The sequence below is a fragment of the Sapajus apella genome, unplaced genomic scaffold (genome assembly GCF_009761245.1).
Source record: "Sapajus apella isolate SASKATOON/1434 unplaced genomic scaffold, GSC_monkey_1.0 scaffold28, whole genome shotgun sequence".
Taxonomy (NCBI): Eukaryota; Metazoa; Chordata; class Mammalia; order Primates; family Cebidae; genus Sapajus; species Sapajus apella.
Window position 1 is genome coordinate 5,251,365 of NW_022436968.1, and position 24,975 is coordinate 5,276,339.

Sequence of the window (24,975 nt, forward strand, 5' to 3'; positions counted from 1 at the left end):
TTGTCTTTTATATTGTTTAAAAAAATTGAAAGTACACAATGTCAGAAGGGATTTGCTTCAGTTAAATAAGAACTCACAGCTGGTTACTTGCAACTGGACTTTTATTGTGCAGTTACAACAAATGTTTTCAGAAAAATATTTGGAAAAATATACCACTTCATAGCTAAGTCTTACAGAGAAGAAGATTGCAAATAAAACTCGAGTTTAGAAAATTAAGATTCAGGTAGTGCTTCTGAGCTAATGCCCACAGCTCCAAAAAAGATATGTCCTATTTGGTCATTCAAATCCAGGATAAGGACATTGTGATGACTCAAACAATGTATTTTTTAGAACTTTGGTTTTAAATTACTGTTCCTTGATATTACTTATAAAGTGTCTCTGACTTTTGATTTTTAAAACTATATAATTTCCTCATTTCATAAAAGGCCAATGATATTGAGTCGGATAAATATCATGCTACTTCATTCAGTGTGTCTGTTTTTAATACTAATAAGGCAGTTTGACAAATTATTTCTTTGGGACTAAGATAATCACTTTTGTCCCCTTCAAAATTGTGTTTTAAGTGCTAATAACCACTGGCAGATTGCAAAGAACTGATAAGGCAACAAAAGTAGAGAATTTTAGGATCAAAGGCATGTAACTGAAAGGTGACAATAGTACATAAGAAACAACTGGGGAAGGCAGCAGTGAAGCATATTTGTGGGGTAGAGTCTTTGTAAACAAGGAATTTGCACGTTTATTTTCTCTGATAACCTGCTTCCACAGTTGCCACCTGGAGGTTCTTGGTTGTGCTGGTAAAAGCTCATTTGCCCTTACACTGGATGTTGCAAAGGTTTCCCTCTCCAGGAGCTAGTAAGTCTTTCAGTTATCCGTTTTATATGTCTCCTGGCTTCTCAGGCAGTCCTTCCATTCTCTTTTATTGTTCATGAAAGACCTTCAAATTGAAGTAAAGCCAGTATTTCAATATAAAGATCTGAAAGAAGGCTAATATCCTATCAATGATACTCTCATCTGTCTTGTCATGAAGGCCAACCTATATCATGATAATTATCACATGTAATGTAAATTTGTTTGTTCATCTCTCTCATTCATTTAGTCGTCTTTTTTATTCATTTGTTTATTCATCTCTTTCTCTCCCATCTTGATTTATCCACTAACTCACTGATTATGCAAGATTTGTAGTTCATGTATGTCATGGGATGATGTATAATACAGCATGTATTTCAAAGATAAGTCTTTTGGAAATATTGTACACAAGATAGCATACTCTATTAAAATGTGAATCAGGAACAAGGGAATGGTGCTTGGTGATAAAACTATACTATCATAGTTGCTGAGAGAGGGCAGGAACAGAGATTAGACTTCCAGCTGATATGGATCCGGCAGGTATCCCTGTTACTCCCTGGGGAAATAGGGGTCCAGGGCAGAGAAGAAACCTGAAATTAAAAAGCTTAGATACAGGCAAAACTCACTCGTCTCTGTCCCTGTGTATACTAAAAAATTTAGTGGGACATGCTGCTTTATGTGGCTTTGTGTTTTCTTATTAGTACTTATTTTATATTCCTAATTGTACATTTTAAGCAGCAAATGACCTTGCAGCAAAAGTGTCTTGGTGTGAGATACAAAATGAATGAAAAACAACCACACCTATGCTTTTGTCACTCAACCTAAACTACTCTTCATGACCTGGAAATGTTTTATACTAATGGGAAACTTTCTGTCCTTAGCCTTATAACTTCAGATCCTTGTATGAATGGGTTTGGTGGTTTTTCTATTATATAAATTATAGATTGCAAGTACAGTGGGACAGTACAAATCGTGGAAATTGGTAAAATTAAAGTTGGATGATGAAGTGTCCAAAGGCAACTGAAATATGGCATGTTTCAAATAATGTTTTCCTTGCTCATGTAACTTGGAGAATTCACTCTATTTGATTTTGGGTTTCAAAGCATTAGTGTTAAAATTAGAGGTAGATTTTCTGCCTGCTTACAAGGCAAATACATATTTATCTTATTAAAGAGGTTATAAGCTTTTTTTTTTTAAGCTTTAGTTTTTAATACCAATGGTGTATTGTGGCTCTAACATACACAGGCTTAAATAATTTCCTTTTCATTTAAACTCACTGTGTACCAAATCTTATGAAAAGATAATTCTAGAAACTGTCTTAATTTTCCAACAAGTTGTCTTAATTTCATTTTCCCCTTTCCAAATTTTCTGTTACCACTGACCTTTTGTTTTAAAGTACTCCTTTAAAACAAAAAAGGGTGTGTTTATGTGCTGTGACAGTAAAAATGAAAAAGAACAAGTTTCCCTAATAGGTGGCTATAAATGTCCTATAGGCTTGTGTTACCACTAAAAAATAACAAAAACCCAGAAAATGAGTACTCTCCTCAAAGGACAGTTTTATCTTTTCTGTTTTGCAATATAACTGTAAATCTTCATGCATTACTTACCTGGTCTCACAGTAATTTTAATGGTGACTGCCCCACTAGTCAATAAAATACTGGGGATAAATGCCCATATTCCAGCCCTTTGCACCTCCCAGACAGTAAAGCTTAATACACAATACTGAAAATTTCTACCTTGCAGAGTAGGCTTCTGTTATTTTTAAGATTTACTGGATTGCTGTTTATAAAAGGTACCCATGCTAGTCTTCTTGTATAGTTATATCACTGGCTTCTTAATTCAATGCAATAAACACTAATGTCATGGCTTCTATAAACTGCTATCGTTAAGAGGCATTAGGCACAAAGTCTAAGTTGTCCAGTAGCAGCTGTAATTATTTAGGGCCCTGAGGTCCAAGGTGGTAGTTACACTTCTCATCTACAAAAATAAATATCTTATTAAAGACAGGGTTCATTTGTGTCAAGAAGTAGAGATCCTTGATGCATGATTTTGACTAACAAGACTTACTGTTAATCACTGTGAATTGAGTGCCATTCCCTTGCCAAGGAATTTTAGAAAAGCCCTTTACATATCTGGACTTTTTTGGGTATAAATTAGCGAAAATTGTTATTTTAAAGGACAACTTTTAAAATAACCATTTAGAATTTGGGGCAGTTTTTATTCCTTAGCATTTTCTTTGGTGATGCCATTACTTAGAAAGAAGTGCTATGAGATACAGCTCATTATTGGGTATCACAGGACCTCTGTTTAGCCCTTCAGATGACTAAAATCTAAGACTAAACAGAAATTGCTGTTAATGTAGAAGTTCTTCAAATGCATTTCATCCTAGGTATTCTAACACTAGTGACATTATCATAGACGCGTTTTGAAATCCAGATAGTTATTTGTACTTTTGCACACCAGGTTTTGCTTTTGTTGCATGTATTCAAACTACCACCTCCACGGTCAAAGTGTTGTCATCCTACAGCCTCAAGGCTCCTCACTCTCAATGTATGGAATGTCATGGTACTTGAGGTTATTGCATGCCCACTGCTGCAAGGCATCACACAAGATATCCTGGGACAGGTGGTGTGCATATTCCAAGATCACAGTATTGATCCCTGGGGGTTCCTTCACTTCCTCTTTGACATTAACTGGAGAAGGCATCCTAGGTTGACATTTCTCTTCTGGCATAAAGGGTTCTTCACTCTCATGCTGCTTCTCACTTTCATATAAGTTAGGAAATGGGAAAGTTTGCTTTGATTTCATGCAGCCCATGTTACGAACAGCTGTTTGTGGGGGAAGCAGTGGCAAAGTCTACTTCCAGGCCATCTTTAGAAAACAATGAAGTTTGTCCATGTGACGTTGACCAGTGCTTTCCCTCTCCAGGCCACTTTCAGTAATCAGCGTTCCCTTTCACCACTCTTCACGTGTAGTGTTTACCTGTCAAGAGAAGGGAGGTTTCATTTTGAAGTTACAGAATGCAAAAGAGTGTATGATTGAGTGACGTGTAAAAATCTTTTCATCACTTTGGTCACATAGAAGAAATGTGAGGTAAAAACAAACAGCTTTATCTTACCATTAGAAGAAAAAGATAATCACCCAATAAAAATGGCAATTTGCAAAATAGGAAAACTTTTTTTTTCAGGATCTTGCAAATTTTTAAAAACTGAAAACAGTTAAACTTTTGCTAGCTTAGATTTATCTATAAGGGTAAGCAAACCATAGATCTTGGGCCGAATTCCAGCCATCTATTTTTGTACAGCCGTGGTCCCTTCTTTACATGTGCCCATGTTCTGCTGCATACATACTACAATAGCAGAACTGAATAGTTGTGACAGATCATGTGGCCCACAAAGCTTAAAATATTTACTGTCTGACCCTTTACAGAAAACATTTGCTGAATCCTGATCTGTACTGTCAAGCAAAACAAGCACATAAAAATTTGTTCCTCCCCAAACCTCATGAGCCTACAGACCTTGCACTACTATTAGATTCTGGCGTTATCCCCTGGTTAGATATTTACAACTCAAAGAGTAGTAAACAATGTTTGCTTTACTCTAGTGCTGCTTCTAAACAACAGTGCAGGTTAGACATAGCAAAGCCACCCATTTTTCCTTCTGACTGTTCCCTGTGAAATTGTACAAAAGCTCAGACTAAGGTTAAAGAGTTTTCCTCCTAAATTTCTCATTCCTACCCTGGTTTGATGTTTGGACAGTAGAGGACGACAATGCTTGTGATGTCCCTTCTAAGCTTCCCAAGTGAGTATTATCACTGAATGAACTTCTCTTTAGGGGCTTAAGGATAGCTAAAACAATACAAGACAGCTTCATTTTAAAGAGGACTAGCTGTAAGAGAGCACAGGTAATCTCTATGAATGATGTTAATGGTTCCTGATGGTATCTTAGTTTTTGTACTAAAAACATAGCTCTGAAAATTCATAAAATAAAATTTGTTTCTGAAAACACTGATTTTTTTTTTTTTAAACAGGGTTTTACTCTGTTACCCAGGCTGGAGTAAAGGATGCAATAATGGCTTACTGCAGCCTGGACCCCCTGGGTTCAGATGATCCTTCCACCTCAGCCTACTGGATAGCTGGCCTGCAGGCACAAGCCACCATGCCCAGCTAATTTTTTGTAGAAACAGGATTTTACCATGTTGCCCAGGCTCTTCTTGAACTCCTAGGGTCAAGTGATCTGCCCACCTCAGCCTCCCGAAGTGCTTGGATTACAGGTATGAGCCACTGCGTTTGGCCTGAAACCACTGATCTTAAGGCAGAAGCTTGCATGCATCTAAATCATTTTTAAATAGTTGGTAATTAAAGATGTCCAGAGGAGTTGATGTTTGCCAGGTCTACTGCCATATATTATTCTATAAATTCTACCCAGTTTCTCTCATACTACTACTTCTCTTCCTACCCCTAAAAAACGTGATACGAGGGGTAGGAAAGGAAAGCCAGTCTTCTGCTTTTAATTACCTTTAGTTCCGTAGGCCCTGCTTCTTGCTCCAGGTTTCAGAGATGTTAATTTTAAAAAGGAAACAGATATATGTAGTGTCTGTCTTGCTTACTAGTCTGAACTGAAGATGGGGACTGTCTTGGCTGTGCATCATCAGCATGTTAGGATTTTTCATAGTGTCTGTTTTTTACTGTGAAGGGTGGTTAAGGGAATTGGACATGGTTAACCTGAAAAAAATTACTTTGAGAACCCAATGAGTGTCAATAAAAGGCTGTGAGTGGAACCATCAGAATATTCTGTGTTTTAAGATCTTTTGTTTTGCAAAAGCAGCTTTTTCTTACCCTAACAAAGGAACTAGTGCCAGATTTGTGCATTCACCAAAACCAATTTTAAAACAGGACAAAATATATATTGGCATGTATTTTCAGGCACAGAGCAACAAGGAGCACTGGATTGTGATCTCTGAGAGAAGAAAAACACAAGATGTTAAATTCCACAGTTGGTCATTGTGGGATTCTACCTGGGGGTATCTTCCAGCATTACCATGGGAGGCTGAGCCCCAGGAGAGTCAGAGAGTGGCAACTCTTATGGAACAGAGGTTTGGGTTACTGAAACAGCTGAAATTTATAAGATAGAGTTCAAGATTGGGAAGGGAGGCAGAAATTTGCATGGGACTTGTCAAGGGTACTGGGATGTGCATCTCCAGGATAAGGATCTGCAAGATCTCAGCAAAAGATTACTTGCTCTAGGACTTAAGAGGTGGACAGTGACACCAGACATTATATACAGTATGTAGAATCCTTGGAATTGCAGCCTGAGTGGAGCAATCTCATTTAGTTACAACTCAAGAAATGTGATGCCTTAGGAATCAGTAGCATACTCTAAACAGGGATTGACAAGTGTTTTCTTAAAGGGCTATGACTTAGGCTTGTGAGCCAGGATGTTTGTGGCTTCTCCAGATTCATATATTGAAACCTAATCTCCAAAGTGATGGTATTTGGAGGTGGGGCCTTTGGGAGATAGTATTACAGTATTAGTTCCCTTATAAAAGAGACCCAAGCAAGTTCCCTTGCCCCTACTGACATGTGGGGACACAGTGAAAAGCTATGAACCATAAAGCAGCCTTTCACAAGACACCATATATGCTCCTGCCTTAAACTTGGACTTCCCAGCCTCCAGAACCATGAGAAATAAATTTATGGTATTTATAAACATCCAATCTTATGCTAGTCTCTTTTTGTTATACCATCCTGAATGGACTAAGACACATAGATAGGGTCTATGTCACAACTACTCAGCTCTACTATTATAGCACAAAAGAAGCCAGAAAATATATTAAGATTAAACAAATGGGCATGGCTATATCCAATAAAATTTTGTTTACAAAAATAATAGGCAGCCAGCCTATGGACCACATTTGACAAAGTTCAAACAGAAGCAGTTTCCTTTAACAAATAAAACAATACCATTTAAAAGAAGATAACATAAGCCAGACTCCTTACAAGGTATTATTCACAATGCTTACCATTCAATTTAAAAATTAATAGCCATACAAAAAAGCAGGAAAATTTGACCCAAAATCAAGAAAGAAAAAAAACCCAAAATAACCCAGAATTTCTTAATTGAAATAATAGAACTTTAAAGTAGCTATTTAAGTATACTCAAGAACATAAAGGAAAAAACTGGTGTGCAAAAAGACACTCCCAGAGAAATGGAAATTGTAAAATAATAAAGATGGAAAACCAGTAACTAAAATGTATAAGATGTGAAATGAAAAATTCATTGTGTGGACTATTGAATGTTGCAAAAGACAGGATTAGTGAACTTGAAAAATCTATAGATATATCCAATCTGAAAAATAGAGGGAAAAGATTTTAAAAATTGAGTAACCACTAAATAGAATGGAAGTATGACTTATAAGCTATAAGAAATTAGATACATTTAAGCCAGAAGGAGAGAGGAAAGAAAGAACATTGGGGATGGGGAGGGACAATTAGAAAACCAACAGCAAGGTGACTGCCTTCCATATGAAAAATTACCTGAAAGGAAATGGACTAAAAATAAGAATTGAAAGGCAGAGATGATCAGACTAATTTAAAGATCCAAACCACACATATATAGTCTTTTCAACAATGAACGCTGGAACAACCAAATCATCCATATGCAAAAAACAAAACAAAACAAAAAAACTAGACACAGCTCTTAAACCCTTCACAAAATTAATTTGAAATGGATCATAGATCTAAATATAAAACATCAAACTATAGGACTTCTAGAAGATAACATAGGAGACAATCAAGATAACCTTGGGCTTGGTGACAACCTTTTTAGATTTAGTGTTAAAGGCATAATTGATACGTTGGACTTCACTAAAAAAACTGCTCTAAGACATGGTCGAGAAAATACTGTAAAAGCATATTTGATAAAAGATTGTTATCTAAAGTATACAAAGAACTTCTAAAAGTGAACAGTAAAAATGTGAACAAGCTAATTGAAAAATGGGCAAAAGGTCTGGACAGACATCTCACTGAAATCTTACAGATGGCACATAAACATATGAAAAATGTTCAACATCATGTCATTAAGGAATTGTAAATTATAACAATGAGATAATTGCAAAAGCAACAGACCTCTCATCACTGAGAATGTAAAATGGCATGGTTACTTGGGAGGACAGTTGGCAGTTTCTTATAAAACTAAACATATTCTTACTCTACGATCCAACAGTTGTGCTTCTTGGTATTTACCCAATGAGTTGAAAGCTTAATCTACACATGGATGTCTGTAGCAACTTTTTTCATAACTGTGAAAATTTAGAAGCAAGCGAGATGTCCTTCCTGATGAATGGATAAGCTGTGGTACATCTAAACAATGACATATAATCAGCATTAAAAATAAATGAGTTAGGCTGGGCATAGTCACTCACACCTATAATACCAGCACTTTGGGAGGCTGAGACAAGTATCACTTGAGCCCAGGAGTTCAAGACCAGCCTAGGCAACATAGTAAGACCCTATCTCTTAAAAAAAAAAAAACAAAAAAACTAAATATGAAAAAATTAGCCAGGCATAGTGGTACACACTGATGGTTTTAGCTACTCAGGAGGCCAAGGTTGCTTGGGCCCAGGAGATGGAATTGAAGGTTGTGTTAAGATTGATTGCACCACTGCACTCTAGCCTGGGTGACCAAGCAAGACCCCTTCTCAAAAAATAATAATCCAGCCATGGAAAAAAAAGGAGGAACTTCAAATGCTTATTACTAAGTTAAGCCAATCTGAAAGGAGTACATGTTGTATGATTACAACTATATGACATTCTAGAAATGGCAAAACTCTGGAGACAGTAAAAAGACCAGTGGTTGCTATGGGTAATGGAGGAAGCTGAGATGAATAGGTGGAGTATAGACAATTTTTAGGACAATGAAATTATATGATACTAATCATGGTAGATTTCTGTCATTATACACTTGTCAAAACCCATAGATTGTACACCAGGAATGAACCGTAATATAATGTGGACTTCAGGTGATCAAGATGTATCTAGTGAAAGATGCTGCATGCATGCATGCGTGTGTGTGTATGTGCACATGTGCACACAGGATATGTGGGAACATTGCACTTCCTGCTTGGTTTTTCTGTTAAAACTGCTCTGAAAAACAAAGTCTGCTATTAAAAATACACCAACTATATGCTATCTATCTATAAAAGATACACAACTAAAGAAAAACCCACAAGCATAGTTGGAAACTAAAACATTGCTAGAGTATTCAAAGAAAAAATAAGGAATACGCATTCTGAACAACGCTGTGCTCCAACTTGCGTTGAAATTTATAGAACACTATACCCAACAACTAATAGATATTCTCATCAAGTACATATGGAACATGCACCAAGAGAGACTATTGATAGTCTCAGCAGATTTCAAAGGCTTGAAACATTAAATAGTATGTTTCCCAACCACCTCAGATAGTAACATATCTAGAAAAGCCTCACATATTTGGAAACTAAACATTTTTCTAAATAACCCACAGGACAAAGAAGAAAATCACAGGAGAAATTAAAATATATTTTCAGTTAAATGAAAGCCATAACATCAAAATGTTGAAATGCATTGTTAAAGCTTAGAAGGAAATTTATACATTTAAATGCTTATAATAGAAAAGAAGAAAAGTTTAAATCAGTGATACAAGCTTTCACCTTAAGCTAAAAAGAGAAAAGCAAATTAAACCCCAAATAAGTAGACAGAAATAGGTAATAGCAGAAATCAATGAAGCATGTGGTAAAGACAGAATGATGCCTGTTCTTTAAAAAGATCTAATAAATATCTCTATACAGACTGATCAAGAAAAATAAGTCACATATTAAGATGTGTAATAAATGGGCATTATGACAGATCCTATATACATTCAAAAGGCAAACAGGAATAATACGAAAAATTTTATGCCAATACCAAATTACCAGAATTGGCACACGAAAAAATCTGATAGCCCTTCATCAATTAAAGAAATTGAAATGTAAATCTTTCCAAAAAGAAACCTCCAGGCCCCAATGGCTACACTAGAGAACTCTTACAAATCTATTATGAGGAAGTAATACCAGTCTTATCCAAACTCTTCAGAAAAGAAAGAGGAAAAATTTCCAAAATCATTCTATATGAGGCCAGGATTACCAAGACCCAAGGCAAAACTCAACTCCACAGACCAATATCCCTCACGAACATAGGCCCAGAAGTTGGCAAATTGAATCCAACATGTATAAAATCAATAAAACATAACTGAGTGGGATTTATACCAGAAACTCAAGGATGCTCAAAAGGTAACATAATTCACTATATTAACAAAGAAAATCAGATGATCACCTCAATAGAAACAAAAACTGATAAAACATATTTATGGTTTCTAAAATCCTCCCAGCAAAGTGTTAATGGGAGGCCCTTCCTCAAAATAATGTTAGTGGTGAACGATAACACTTTCTCTCTATGACAGGAACAAGGCAGCGATAGTCATTCTCATGATTTCTATTTGATATTTTACTGGAAGTCCCACCAAGTATGGAAGGGAAGACATACAAAGCATAAAGATTGAGAAAAGAAAACTGCCATTATTTGCAAATGACATAATTGTATATAGAAAATCTTAATGATTATGTTCCCCCCAAAAATTTACTGGAATAATTTTAGGAAGGTCTTAACATATAAAAGTGACATATAAAAAACTTTTATTTCTACAGACTTAGCAGAAGATGAAATTAATGCCATTTGCAATAGCATAAAAAATATGAACGCTTAGGGATAAATTTAACAAAGCATACAAAGGAAAACTGAATTGTATATTATGTGTTATATATGAAAAATACAAAATGTTACTGAGAAAAAGCAAAGAACCTAAATAAACAGATAAATGCAGTTTATGACCTGAAAGACAATATTGTTAGTCCTCCCCAAATTAATGTGTATGTTCGGCAAAATTCCAGCAGGCTTTTCTGTAGACATTAACACATTAGATTCTAAAAGTCCAATAAAAGTCCCAGCAGGATTTGTTATATATGTTTGTTGATTATGAATTATATATGGAAACACAAACTAGAATAGCCAAAACAATTTTGAGAAAGAACAGTAATTTGGAATAGTCATATTATCTAATGTTAAGAATTACTATAAAGCTGTAGTAATTAGACAGTGCTATATTGACAAATGGCTAGACACAAATCTATGAAACAGAATCAAATCCAGAGATACATCCATAAAAATATGGTCAATTGATATTTGATATGTCCAAAAACAATGCAAAAAGGATAATCTTTTCAACAAATCGGATTGGAACAACTGGACGTTTGTACACCCTCCCCCACCAAAATATACCTATACCTTATACTTTATAGAAAAATTAACTCAAAAGAGATCATAGTTTTAAATGTAAAACTACAAAACAAGAAGACAAAATATTTGTGATCTTGGGTTAGGCAAAGAGTTCTTAGATGTGACACCAAAAGCATGAACCGTGAAAGAAGAAAAACCGGTAAACTAGACTGAATCAAAATGAAAAACACTTGCTCTGGAAAACACACATGTGTGCACGCGCTCACACACACACAGTTAAAGAATTGAAAAAAACAGCAAATATAAAAAAATTTGCAAGTCATCTAGCCAATAAATGACTTGAATCCAGAATATATAAATAACTATCAAAACTCAATAGCAAGACAGCAACCCAGTTTAGAAAACGAGATTTAAAAGATTTCAGCAGTTCACTTGGTACCACCTATAGATAGCAAATGTTAGTACATGAAAACCGTAAGAAACCACTATGTAGCTGTTAGAATGGGAAAAAATAATACCAAGTGCTGGTGAATATGCAGAGCAACTGCACTGTCATCCATTGCTGGTGGGAAGGCAAAATGACATGGCCACTCTGGAAAACAGTTTGGCAGTTTCTCATAAAGTTGGAATAACCACTTAGATGACCCAGCAATTCCACTCCTAGAAATTTACCCTAGATAAATGAAAATTTGTGTTCACATAAAAATTGTATGCTGGCTGGGCACAGTGGTGCATGCCTGTAATCCCAGTATTTTGGGAGGCTGAGGTGGGTGGGTCACCTGAGGTCAGGAGTTTTGAGACCTGCCTGGCCAACATGGCAAAACCCTGTATCTACTAAGCACGTGCGCGCGCGCACACACACACACAGCAGGGCATGGTGCTGTGCACCTGTAGTCCCAGCTATTTGGGAGACTGAGGCATGAGAATCACCTGAACCCAGGAGGCAGAGGTTGCAGTGAGCCGAGATCACGCCACTGCACCCCAGCCTGGGCAACAGAGTGAGACTCTGTCTCAAAAAAACAACAAAAAATTGTATGCAGATGTCTGTCACAGCTTTATTTTTAATTGTCAAAAGTTGAAAACAGACATTGATATACACCAATGTGGATGACTCAAAGGCATGCTGATTGAACAAGCTAGTCTCAAAATATTACTTATAATACTTATATAACATTCTGGAAAAAAGGCAAAACTACAGGGACAGATGACACATCAGTGGTTGATGGGGCATTAGGGGTAGACTGACCAAAAGGGCAGCAGGAGGGAGCTTTTGTGGGGTGATGGAACTATTCTTTATCCTGATTGTGGAGGTGGCTGTAACAAATCTAAACATGCATTAAAATTAATATACTTGTTCACCAAAATGAAGTCAGTTGTACTGCATGTTAGTTAAAAATTTAAAAAGGTATTTTTTAAAACCACAATACAATTACCCATGCTAAGATTGCTAAATTTAAAACAAAACAAAACAGTACTCAGTATTGGTAAGGACATGGAATGCATATAATGCTGGTAGGAATGTAAAATGGTGTAACCGTTCTAAAGAACTTGACTGTTTCTTAAAAAATTAAACATATGCTTACCCTGTGAACCAGCCTTTTCATCTCTAGATATTTATCTAAGACAAATGGGAACACAGGTATCTGAAAAATCTGTATACCAATATCCATAGCCTCTATATTCTCAATAGCCAAAACTAGAAACAACCCAAATGTCCATCAGTAGGCAAATCAAATGGATAAACCTCCTGCTTCCTTTGTACACTGGCCTAAAACCAGCCCAACTCAGTGGTGGTAGTATTCTGGGTCTACCAAAGAGCAAAAGCCTACTTCTACCTCCAATTGCCAGTCCAAGGACTTTATCTGTCACTTTCTTTGGGAACAGGTAGAGTGCTCTGATTTAGAATGATGGCAATAAAAGAGAAACCAATTTGAAATTGGATATGAGAGTCTTTTGTCCTTTATTGTTCTGTTCTGAACTTGTAGCTAAGGAGGGTAGAGCAGGGAGAGGGATGTATAACCTCACCCAAAGAACTGGATTAGTAATGTTTCATCCCTACCACACTTTCTTTAGTTCGCCCATATTTCTAGATTATAGGACATCAAAAACACCTACATATTAAAATATTTATGTTGTTAACCTTCAGCTGGTTTAGCCATAACTATTAAGAATAGAAAACAACTGTTCTTAGGCCAAGCGTGGTGGCTCATGCCTGTAGTCCAGGCACTTTGGAGGCCAAGGCAGGCGGATCACCTGAGGTCAGGAGTTCAAGACCATGTTTTTTTTTTTTTTTAAAAAAAGAAAACAACAGTTCTTCAGTTACTTATCACATCTGTTTACTAATTTATGCTTATCATCTCTTCCCAACTAATAGATGAAATAGAGAAATCTGGCTCTTCCACTTGCTGACCCAGACAGTTCACATGGCAAATAAGTATGGAGCTGTCACTCTGAATTCCAGCCTCTTCTTGGAATAAAAGTGCTCCAACAGTACTTTTTCCAATCCAGCCTGTTTTTAAGTGTTAACTTTCTCCCTTTCTTGAATTTATAGAACCTCCATCCCAACTTTGAAGTTAATTCTTGCCAGTAAAGACCATGACAGCTCCTTCCCAGGGTCTCTGTTTCTCTTCTCATTGCCCATCCTTAACCTGATCTCTGGACTATCAGCAAGAACATGATGGCCCAGAGCTTCCCAGTCTCCCAAAGAGGTCTCTGGATACTACTACCCTAGGACTAGCTGTCAAATCTGGCCCTCAAGTCCTGTGTTGGGAAAAACGACGCTGATGTATTCATATAATTAGGTAATCATCTGGTCCAGTAACTAGCTATCTAATGGAATTTCTCATTGCATTTTGAGAAGGTGCAGTTCCCCTGACAGAATGGGATTAGTAAACTGCCCCCACATATTTGTTAATCAGATTTTCATGCTATGGTTTCCATCCCACAGAAGCCTCTTAGATTTATCATTAATAAGAAAGCATGATCCTTAAAGTCATAGCTAAGGGGGAATAAAAAGTTCATGTGAAGCATCTACTGTTCATAGTAGCAGCTGTTTAAATACTTTTAAATATGTAAATGGCAATTACATATAAGTACTTTAAATACTTAAAACGCAATTACAGTAGAAGCCTGCACATCACTGAAGAACAAATAAAATTTGTATAATTTCAGTGACTCCTAATAAGATAGTTGATTCATAAGGAAGAAATAAAGTTTCAACAATGTTAGCCATTAATGCAAGTCAATGATTAGACAGCTATGCTTAGCCTTAAGATAGCAGGTGTGATCAGCTGTCCTGAATTAATGTTTAGTCTATTATTAGTCTCTCAGGTTGGGAAGTTACCTTGGCCATCATTTGAAGGTGTGATTAAATGCTGCATATTAACCAGGAAAAGTGTTTTGGCCTTCTTGTCACTTTAACTGGCTGATTACAGAAATATAAAATGTTTTAAAAAAAAAAAACCACTTTCTCAAAAATATTTAAATCAATTTTTATACGTTAGTATATGAATTCAAGATACATAAAAGAACTATCAATAAGAGTATCCCTTAACCATCCAACCAGTGTATATTGAGCATCTACTTTGTGTTTAGGACCTGTGTCCATAGAATATAAGTGCTTCCAAAATTAACAAAATCAAAAGGAGAGAGACAATATGATAATTTATTCAGACTGTAAGTAATAAAATCTAACAGTGTCCTTCCACCCACCACTCCCTGTCCTATGCCCTACCTCTCAAATCGCAATGCACAGACACATACATACATTTTACAGACATAAATGAAGAAAAGAAAGCCCCTTTACATGTTTCAATGTTATTTGAAACCTCAAAACACTAAAAATATAAAGTGAGCCCTGACACTATCCTCAGGAAGAGATCTAGCAACAACTGGGTCTTCTGTTGGGTCCCTCAAACTAAAAATGTGATTTACTGCAGGTACACCAGTTTTTCCTCCTAGAAACAAGGTCTCAGTCTGTTGCCCAGGCTGGTGTGCAGTGGCCAATTGTAGCTCACAGCAGCCTCAAACTCCTGGGTTCAAACTATCCTCTGGCTTCAGCCTCCTGAGTACCTGTGACTACAGGCACTTGCCACCATGCCCAGGTAATTTTTTATATTTTTTGTAAATGCAGGGTCTTGCCATGTTTCCCAGGCTGGTTATGAACTGGCCCCATTCGTTGGCCTCTCAAAGTGCTGGGATTATAGGTGCGAGCCACCCTGCCTGGCAAGCCCATTCTTTATAGTTCATTTTGTAGCAGTGGTCCTCCATTCTTTGTGCAGTGTCATCAAAAGGAATAAATTCCTTGGGACTATGCAATGGGAAGGTATCACAAAAAGGCCATCACTTGGACATGAGCTGGACTCAAAACTAGCAAAAAAAAAAAAAAAAAAAGGTAACTTCTAAAATCTGCTAAATTCTGAGAAGTCCATCTTAAACACTAGATTAACAGCAATGGTTTATTTTACCATTGTCTCATTGTATGTCATATTTTAGCCCTTTACACAAGTTTCTAATATGTCTTGTATCTCAAGTTATGGCTTAGAATTGGTCTCACCTGAATTAATGTAAATCTCTATATAATAAAAACCATGTTATAGTCTTTTGATAATTTTTATATATATATATATATATATATATATATATATATATATAGTGTCTTTCAAATTTCTGTGTAGATTTGAAATAAAAATACTAATTCATTAAAACATAAGGAAGGTAGATTACCTGAGGTCAGGAGTTTGAGACCAGCATGGCCAACATGGAGAAACTCTATCTCTATTAAAGATACAAAAATTAGCCATCGTGGTGACAGGCACCTGTAATCCCAGCTACTGGGAGGCTGAAGCACGAGAATCACTTGAACCTGGGAGGCAGAGGTTGCAGTGAGCCAACATTGCTCTACTGCGCTCCAGCCTGGATGACAGAGTGAGACTCTGTTTCAAAAAAATAATAAATAAAAGTTCATAAAAAAGTATATAATTCAGTTCCTAGTAACACGTTTGTCATTGTATGTTCTCTAATAATGGATGCTAAGAATATACTTTCTTGTAGGGCTCCATGAAAACTGGACAGTAGTAAATGGAGGTCTTTATACTGGCAGTATTGAGAATCATTCACTTGGACTATAAATTCACACCAGGATCAAATGACATCGGTTAAACAGGCAAGCAAACAGAAATGGACACAATTTACATTAAATGTTCTTTGTCTTTCACCAAAAAATAAAAGCTACAAAATACTGTATGACTTTGGTCAGTATGAAGGTCACCAAAAGAACACTACTGTAGGGTACTTAGAAACTCAGAAGTCAGTTTCATCCTCAGCTACTTAGAGCGCATACAGTGTGCAGCTGCTCACCTACAAAATGGTCTCAGGATGACCCCATGTGGTCACACTTGGGGCCAAAATTTCTCAGTGGAGAGGCAGAGAAAATAACATTGTTAAGAAATAAGCAATGTTTGAGTTCTAATAAACCTGAATAAAGCTGTGTGGTGTTATTTTATCTGTAAACTGGGCTCTACCTCAGTCATCTCAAAATTGTGATTTTGGCTGGGCGTGGTGGCTGATGCCTGTAATCCCACCACTTTGGGAGGCCAAAGTGGGTGGATCACCTGAGGTTAGGAGTTCAAGACCAGCCTGGCAACATGGTGAAATCCCATCTCTACTAAAAATACAAAAACCAGCCAGGTGTGGTGGCACACTCCTGTAATCCCAGCTACTAGGGAGGCAGAGGCAGGAGAATCGCTTGAACCTGGGAGGCAGAGGTTGCAGTGAGCCAAGATCACACCACTACACTCCAGCCTGGATAACAAAGCAAAGATGCTGTCTCAAAAATAAATAAATAAATAAAAATTGTGATTGTCTATGTAAAGCATCTACAACTTCTTTGTAACAAGGAAGATGTTCTGTGTTATTTCCATTCCTTATCTCTCCAGAGTGTCTCCTAAAGCTACTAACAATTAATTATTGTCTCTTATTATATCTTCAGATTATAACTGAGGAAAGAGAAGTATAATTTAAGAATGACAACAGTCATTTAGGATTTTGAACAATTAGATGATAGACTAACTGTTGAACAGGTGATAGACTTAAGTCCAGGTATCAATACTTCATCTCATTTACCAGATGCTGCAGGTGGAGGGGAAAAAACCACACACACATACACACAAGCAGGCATTTCCCTAAGCCCTTCTGGGCTTCACTCTAGCTACCAGGTGGCTTCATCTGGCCACTCCTGTTTACGACCATGAATGTTGAACTTCAGGCTGTAGCAATTCCTCCAGCACTGTAATATAAATCCTCACAGAAAAATGAAAAGTAGCTCTGACCAGCTAGTTAAGAAAACCTGATCTAGAACCTCTCCCCACTTTATCATTTTGTTAAGTTGGTAGATAAGCCCCAAATTCTAACCACTTCCTTGAGTCACACTTCTTTTGCAAACTCCTGTGCATATGTGTGTTTCAGTCTGTTCTATTTATCCCATTACGCTTTTATCAATTTGATTCACAGGCCTCGGTCACAAACCTTTTAAAATGGTACAGGAAGAGCTTTTTTCTTTCCCTACAAATTCAATTTTTATTAGTCTTTATGAGTAAAACCACTTCATTTTAGAACAAGTAGGAGGCATAAATTAATAAAATAGCAGTAAGTGCTATGCACTAAATTAAATTCTAGGCAGCAGTATATGTAATTTTGAGCACTGAAAAGAGTCATAACTCTGGTATAGTGCCATGGGAGAACATAGTGTTCAAATTCACTATGACTCTAGGTCAAAGGACCAAGAATTCAGAAGAGTTTGCCATTTAAAGTTTCATAGTTCTTCCATGATCCATATGCTCCACTTCTTTAGCTAAGGAGTTCCTTATTTTCTGTGGGGTTCCTATTTTCTGTGGCCAACCATACAGTATCTCGGTGAGGGGGTGGAGGGGGGGAAGAGAGGTACATTTAATTTAAACTTTTAAAGCCCTGTTTTTACCCAATGGACTTAATTTCTCATTAATACAAGGAAATTTTCTCTCCCATCATGTGAGTCTCCTTGCCTCACCTATGCTCATTTCTTCCTCCTAGCCCTCCCTTAAGTTGAAACATATCACGTCACCTTTATCTCCACCCAGCACCCTTTCCCCTGTGCCCTACTTAAACCCAAGTACTAGATCTTAGAGGATATGGGAAGCCCCATCTCCTTCATGCAGACTTCCCAGTCCTCCTCCCATCCTTACTCAGAATTCTCTTCTTGAACTGATGTCTGGTCTTTAATTTATAAGTGCTGTCTCCCCAAATAAGATTAGATATTCCTCAAGGGCAGGAGTTACTTTTTCTTTCATTATTTTGTACAGAACAGTTCTCTACATCATGGTGCTTAATGAATGTTTATTAAAGTTTTCCCATTTATCAAATATCCATGTGCCTGCAGTATGTTAGGTGTTGGGAATAAAACAGTGGAATTTACGTAGTTCTGCCTCTTGCAGCTTGTATACATGCAAAGGCTACAAACTTGGAGTAGTGTTTGGGTCAGTGTTTCATTGGGCCAGTGTGGCGTTGAAACTGTTCTAAATTAGAATACTTCTAAGTACTCAGAACTTCTAAGCTAGGCATTCACTCTCTAGGTCACGTGTCTGTTCCTCCCTCCCTTTTAGCTTCAGTAATTTATGTTACCTTCAGCACCTTGTGAAACACTCTTAATTTCACAACTTTTAATTTACAAGGAATAAATGAATTCTTAAAATACAAAGCTCTTCCCATGTGAGATACTGATTAGAGTTCTTTACTACTGCCAAAACTTTTTACACTATAACACCATGAGTGGTTCTATTTTTCAGCCACCAACGTAGTGCTGCTTGTGCATAGTATACTTACTATACAGAAAGTATAGTAAGAAAGGCTTGTTTTAAAATTCTCAAATCCAAGGATAGATGACATATTAAGTAATGAGAAAGAAAACAGAACTGCTCAGCACCTGCTTTGCTCCCTTAAAAGCAAATGATTTTCAAACTGGAAAGGATGAAACCTCACTAAGAGAGAACTAAGGTGCAAGCAGAAGAGGTCACTTTACAAGAGTCCATGCCTTCACATTCTGGTGAATTTTATTCCAGGGTACCAAGAGAACCTGCAGATGTCTGCACAGAACTATTCTGACAACCTCTGGAAAAACATGGAGTAGAAGGGCGGTCTCAAGAGGCCAGAGACTCAAACACAACTTTCCTCCTCCAGGGTTTTTATTTTTAATATTCAAAGCTAAAGAATTAGAATTCCTAGATTGCACAGACTAATAGTTTGACATCTATCTGTGGCAAAATTCAAAACTTAATCATTAAACAAGGAACAATAGGGGTGGGGAAAAATATGGGATTTCTAGGAACTAGCAACTCGCCAACAATCATGCATTTTAAACTAATATCATTTACTTTTGTGGTAGATCAGGATATGTGCAACATCTTTTCAGCAAGACATTTGATTAAAATTTTTCTCTTAACGTCTTTGTGGAGAAGACTGCTCTATGGAATAGAATAGTTTGGTAAGAAAGGGCTGAGTCTGGCTAATTCATTAGTTCAAGCAAAATCTAGAGAGCCAACTAGATTTCCAGCCAGTATTGTACTTGGTGTTTTCGTTACTTTGAATTTTAACAGCCACCCTGAAAGGCAGATTTTAGCTCATTTTATTGATAATGAAAAGAAGTTTCCGAAGGTCACAAAGCTAATAGTTGTCAGGGCCAGACTCTAAAACCAGCCTCTAAAAATCCAGGACCGCTCCTACAATGCCACAGGTTTCTAGAGGTACCAGGATCATAGCAAAAGGACTTGTCCTGTGTATTATCAGTGACTTGAATGTCTGGTGAATAAACTCAGCAAATGTGCAGGTGACACAAAACTGAAAAGTAGAACTAACACGATGAATGACGTAAGATTAAAACATCTATCTAGGCCGGGCGCGGTGGCTCAAGCCTGTAATCCCAGCACTTTGGGAGGCCGAGGCGGGTGGATCACGAGGTCAAGAGATCGAGACCATCCTGGTCAACACGGTGAAACCCCGTCTCTACTAAAAATACAAAAAATTAGCTGGGCATGGTGGCACGTGCCTGTAATCCCAGCTACTCGGGAGGCTGAGGCAGGAGAATTGCCTGAACCCAGGAGGCGGAGGGTGAGGCCACGACCGCCCCTTTCCCCCCCACCCGGGTAAAAAAAAGCGAAACCCCCCCCCAAAAAAAAAAAAAAAAAAAAAAAAAAACATCTATCTAACAAACTGCAAGCCAGAGGTTTTAAGTAATACAAGGCAACAGAAAAGAAATTCCCATTCAAGAAATGCTTAACCACGTAATTAAAAAAATAAAGCCTACCTTTATTTTTTTCTCCTTTGCTTCATAGCAAAGCACAGGAGATGAGGTTTTGAGTCAATTTCCGTGTATTTATTACAAAAGCCAATTAAGCAATAGATGATTGCATTTGAAGATGGCAACTGCACCCTGCAGTGTTTGGGTTAGACTGACTGACTGAATTCAATTGGGTTGAGGATCTTTAGCACAGAGAAGGCCTTAGGTAAGGAAGGAAACATAAAAACTAGTATTTATTGAAGACAACTAACATTTACTGGCTCCTAGGCACCTCTACTAAGTACTTTATTAAGATTATTAATTGAATCCTCACAATAAGCCTAGGAGTAGACAAAGTATATTATTCCCTTTTACAGTGAGAAACTGAGGATCAGGGATCTGAAAGGCAATCAAGCAAAGGAGACAAAAATACTATTTTGCATCGCTTTAGACCTCTCATATCTTAACTATTTTGGGGTCATGGACCTTTTTTGGACTCTGATAAAGTTTTAGATTTTTTTTTTTTTTGCAGAAAAATCTTGTTTCTAAGTTCACAGTTGGAGAGCTATTGGCCAGGTAGGACTAATGAGAAACAGATACTGCTTCCTAAGCAGTCGTCAGTTCAACATAAAAAGACCTTGCTAACAACAGAAAAGGAGGAACCCCTCAAAATGTAATGAGCCCCCTGTCACTAAAGTGTGCAATCAAAATGTGGCTGGCCTGTCAGGAGTGCTATAGAGGAGATAATAAATTGGATTGGAGGTTGCTCTACAATTTTAAAGCACCCTTTTGTTACAAGATTGTGTGGACCTAAATAAATAATGCTTATAATTTTTGATGGCAAAACAAAATTTTAAAACAAATTATTCTTCCAGACCATTTTGCTTGAAAGCAGAATGCCTAAATAATGTTATTTCCCATCTAATTGTGATAGCCATATTAGGTACTTAAAAATAGCCTCATCCAAAGGGAAAAAGCAAGAGCCAACTGTTGATCTTTGTTTGATTTATACTTTGTCATAATAAAAGTAGATTCCATATTCCTTCGAATTCTTACCTAAAATTTTCCCTGAGACAACTGTCATATACATTAGATCCTAAAAAGATGGTCTTTGATAAGAACATTTACTAGTTTACAATTTTATGTTTACCGAATTCCAAAAAGGATGGGGGAGGTGCTGATGTCAGAGAGACATAAGCGCGATAACTCCAATTGTTCTGCTTTGCTTCTCTGATCCCTTTGCTCATGGATAAAGGATCTTACCCGTCTACTCCCTTTTATTTCTTATTTGCATCATTTCATCTCAATATTCAGCCTCCCACAGCTCCAAAGAGCACAAGAGCTACTAAGACTTTGCTCATGATATGCCATTCAGAGCACAAGCCTGATAGCTTGGCATACCAATGCAATGTTTACGGGCAAATCTCTTACCTGGAAATCTTCACTCACTTTTCAGGTAGGAAGCAGGGCGGAAGTGCAACTCATACTGGGACACCTTTCATTGGGAAGCCCAGAACAAGATTGAAGGGGTAGGGGCTAACTCTTCTTCATTAGGCGACGAGATGTGAGGCTCTATCCACGGCAGCTGGCTGAGAAAGGTCTCGTTTAATTAAAGCCGCCTGTAACTCATTGGTTTCTGCCGTTGAAAAATCTAAGAGGCACAGCTGACAAGCAAAAACTGACGGACACACACCCGCTCTTCCCCAGTCACCCACCTCCCAGATGTTCACTTACACAACACATCGCCCGGCAGCTGCGCGCCCATGGCACGTCCGGACAGCCGTGGGGACCCAGGAGGAACCCTGCGCTCAGGCCCGGGGCGGGTCTCCGAAGCTCCCGGAGCGGCGTTGCCGTGGAAGGGGGGCTTGCTGGCGTCAGGGCGGGCGGCAGCTGAGGCCCGGCGGGGGCAAAGTGCAGTCCAGCTGCCAGGGCAGTGGCGCCGCCTTCTCGCCGGCGCCCGGCTCAGCCAAGTGGCAGCATGTGGAGGACTGGGCGTCCTTCGGCGGCGCCCGGGCTCCGGGCCCCTCCTCCCGCCGTCGTCGCCGCGCTGCCGCGCGCTCCTCGCGGGTTCATGCCCCGCACCCGACCCGCAGGTGGGCGCTCAGGGGCGCTCGGCGCCAGGGCGCGCCCTCTGGGAGCGGCCCACAAATTCGGGTGGCAGAGGGTTGCCACGATACATCCTCGGGCGCAGGGTCAGAGGCGGAGCGGAGCTGGGCTCCCAGCCGGGTCACAGCCCTCACGCCCCCCGGAACTACCACGCAGCTGCCAGCGCCGCAGCGGGAACAGACCCGCAAAGGTCAATGAAAACAGAAGCCAGCGAGGCATTTTGCTGCCCCGGCCCCTGCCCCTGGTCTCGGCCACCTGGGCTGCGAACTCTCCTGGTGAGATGGGGCGCTGCCCTCCAAGGCCTCTCCCCATCGGAGCCTCCCCTGGGACAACAGGTGCTGGGCCGCGACGCTCAGCCCGCCTGCCGAGGGCCCCGCAGCCTGGCCGCGGCCTTCCCAGCTCAGGGTTCTGCGCTCCCGCCAGGCTGTGCCGCCAGACCTGCTTTGACCTGAAACCCCACTCTTGCAGGGCTAGGCAAGGAATTCTGGCCTTCCCACCTCGTTTGCACCATGAGTTTGCAAAGCAAAAGTGAAGTACTTACACAGTTAAAGGATACATCTATTGTATACTTTTCTATACAGAAATACTCAAGAATATTTTCCAAGCTTGTCTCTCTTTCAAACAAAGTATCTCTAAAGGCCATTTTCTCACTCTTTGAAGCATTGAATACCACTGCCTCAAAACATGGCCATTATTCAGTTACAGTACCCGAACGTTCCATGTGATGCCTGCATCTGCCCAGCATGATTCCAAGCAGTAGTAAAAGTCCCGAGAGAACTACAAAAGAACCATTATTTTCCTTGTATTCTAAAACGGATTAGTGAATGCGAAATTCATGCTTGAAGAGACCTTACTGATAATTTTGACTCCACATTACAGATGAGGACACAGAGGCCCAGAGTTCAGCAGCAAAACGAAAAAGATGGGAACTTAAAAAACTAACAATCTGTAAACTGAGACTTAAACCCGGATTGCAGAAGAGCCGAGAAATGTAAATTATTCAAAAATCTAGCTCAGAATTTCTTAGATTTTAAGTGAATCAAGCATTCTTATTTTTCTACATGCTTAAATTAGCTAAGGTTATGTACAAACACAATAGCCCAGAAATGTAATTTTTCTTCATGCTAGTATGATTAATGGGATTGGAGTGGGTATATTCTGAGAATTTTTTTTTTCTTTTTGAGACGGAGTCTCACTCTGTTGCCCAGGCTGGAGTTCAATGGCATGATCTTGGCTCACTGCAACCTCCACCTCCCAGTTTCAAACAACTCTCCTGCCTCAACTTCCTGAGTAGCTAAGATTACAGGTGCCCACCATCACATCCAGCTAATTTTTGGATTTTTAGTAGAGATTGGGTTTCACCATGTTGGCCAGGCTGGTCTCAAACTCTTGACCTCAGGCGATCCACCTGCCTCAACCTCCCAAAGTGCTGGGATTACAGCTGTGAGCCACTGTGCCCAGCCAGTATCAATTTTAATGTATACAAATTGATTATGCTTACATAAAACAAATTATTCAGTTCTACATATTTTGGGCATACCATGCTAAACAATTATGCTCAAAGTTCCACTTTGAGGCCTAGTTCTTCACTTGTTATGTAATTTTCTTGTGCTCTTCCTTCCTCAGCTTTAAACCTCTATCAACCTAGTGCTGGAATCATCCTTAGGAGACCCCTGGTTCCACACTGAGGGGATGGTGTCCATTCTTGATGTGATCTAGGCAGAGGAAACAAATTTGTGTTTTTTCCTTCCCAGTTACCAGACCAGAAGGAAAGAAAAAATGGGTGAGAAAGTCTCTGGCCTCTACTAAAAGAGAAACCCGTGAACTTGCAAATTTCGTTCACTCAGCTGGAGAACACACTGGACATCTTTACTGAGTGTTAGCCCTAGTCAGCTTAGATCTATAAATGAAACGGCCAAGAGGGAGCGAGTTCTACACACCATGAGCTGCTCCTGCAAGGCCAGAGCTGGACCATTCCTTTGCCATCCCAGGGCTGGCCAAGCTGGTGGGGGAGACCCAGCCCATGGCCTCTACCATCTGCCCATCTGTCCTCATGGGTGTGCACTGGAGTGAGTGGAGCAGGAGGGACAAGCCTGGGGCTGGTGGGGAGAGACGGCACTGCCACCCTTCTGTGAGTGGCCCTCTGTGCTCTCCTCTGTGGGCCCTCAGGTTCACGCCAGTGTGAGTGGGTCCTTGCGGGCTGGGCCTGGAAAAGAGCCTTGACTTCTCCTCTTGGGACTGCAGACCACGCTTCTGGTCAAGACGGTGCCATGTCAGACTTGGAGGGAAGATGTGTCAAGGGAACGTCGCACCCTCTGCTGCTGGGATTCAGGAAAGCTGGCTCTCCTCCCAGCTACCCAGCCTAGAACTGGGAGTCAGGGCACAGCATTTCCGCCCCTCTGTC

At 39.1% G+C, this 24,975-nt stretch overlaps 2 protein-coding genes across 5 annotated transcripts in view; one reads left to right on the forward strand and one right to left on the reverse strand.

The window, feature by feature from the left end:
• Positions 1–15,536, forward strand: part of HIBCH (3-hydroxyisobutyryl-CoA hydrolase) — a 157,298-nt gene extending 141,762 nt beyond the window's left edge. Inside the window, exon 15 of one of the 2 annotated variants that reach the window (XR_004273258.1) lies at positions 15,439–15,536. The gene's annotated coding sequence lies outside the window, so the exon portion shown is untranslated. Of the gene's footprint in view, positions 1–765; positions 2,364–15,438 lie in introns of those variants that run through there. The other variant, XR_004273257.1, reaches the window with a different exon arrangement.
• On the reverse strand, positions 88–23,390 carry CUNH2orf88 (chromosome unknown C2orf88 homolog). Of its 3 annotated transcripts, none has more exons than XM_032292646.1 (2): positions 22,200–23,390; positions 88–3,828 (listed from the first exon to the last, which is right to left on the reverse strand). In XM_032292646.1, the coding sequence occupies exon 2, from the start codon at positions 3,661–3,663 to the stop codon at positions 3,376–3,378; it is 288 nt and encodes a 95-aa protein (XP_032148537.1). In that variant the 5' UTR covers positions 3,664–3,828; positions 22,200–23,390; the 3' UTR covers positions 88–3,375. The 3 variants fall into 3 exon arrangements, with proteins under 3 accessions (XP_032148537.1, XP_032148539.1, XP_032148538.1); XM_032292648.1 differs by having other exon boundaries at positions 22,181–23,390; XM_032292647.1 differs by lacking the exon at positions 22,200–23,390 and adding an exon at positions 21,897–22,156.
• Between the last annotated feature and the right edge of the window lie 1,585 nt (positions 23,391–24,975).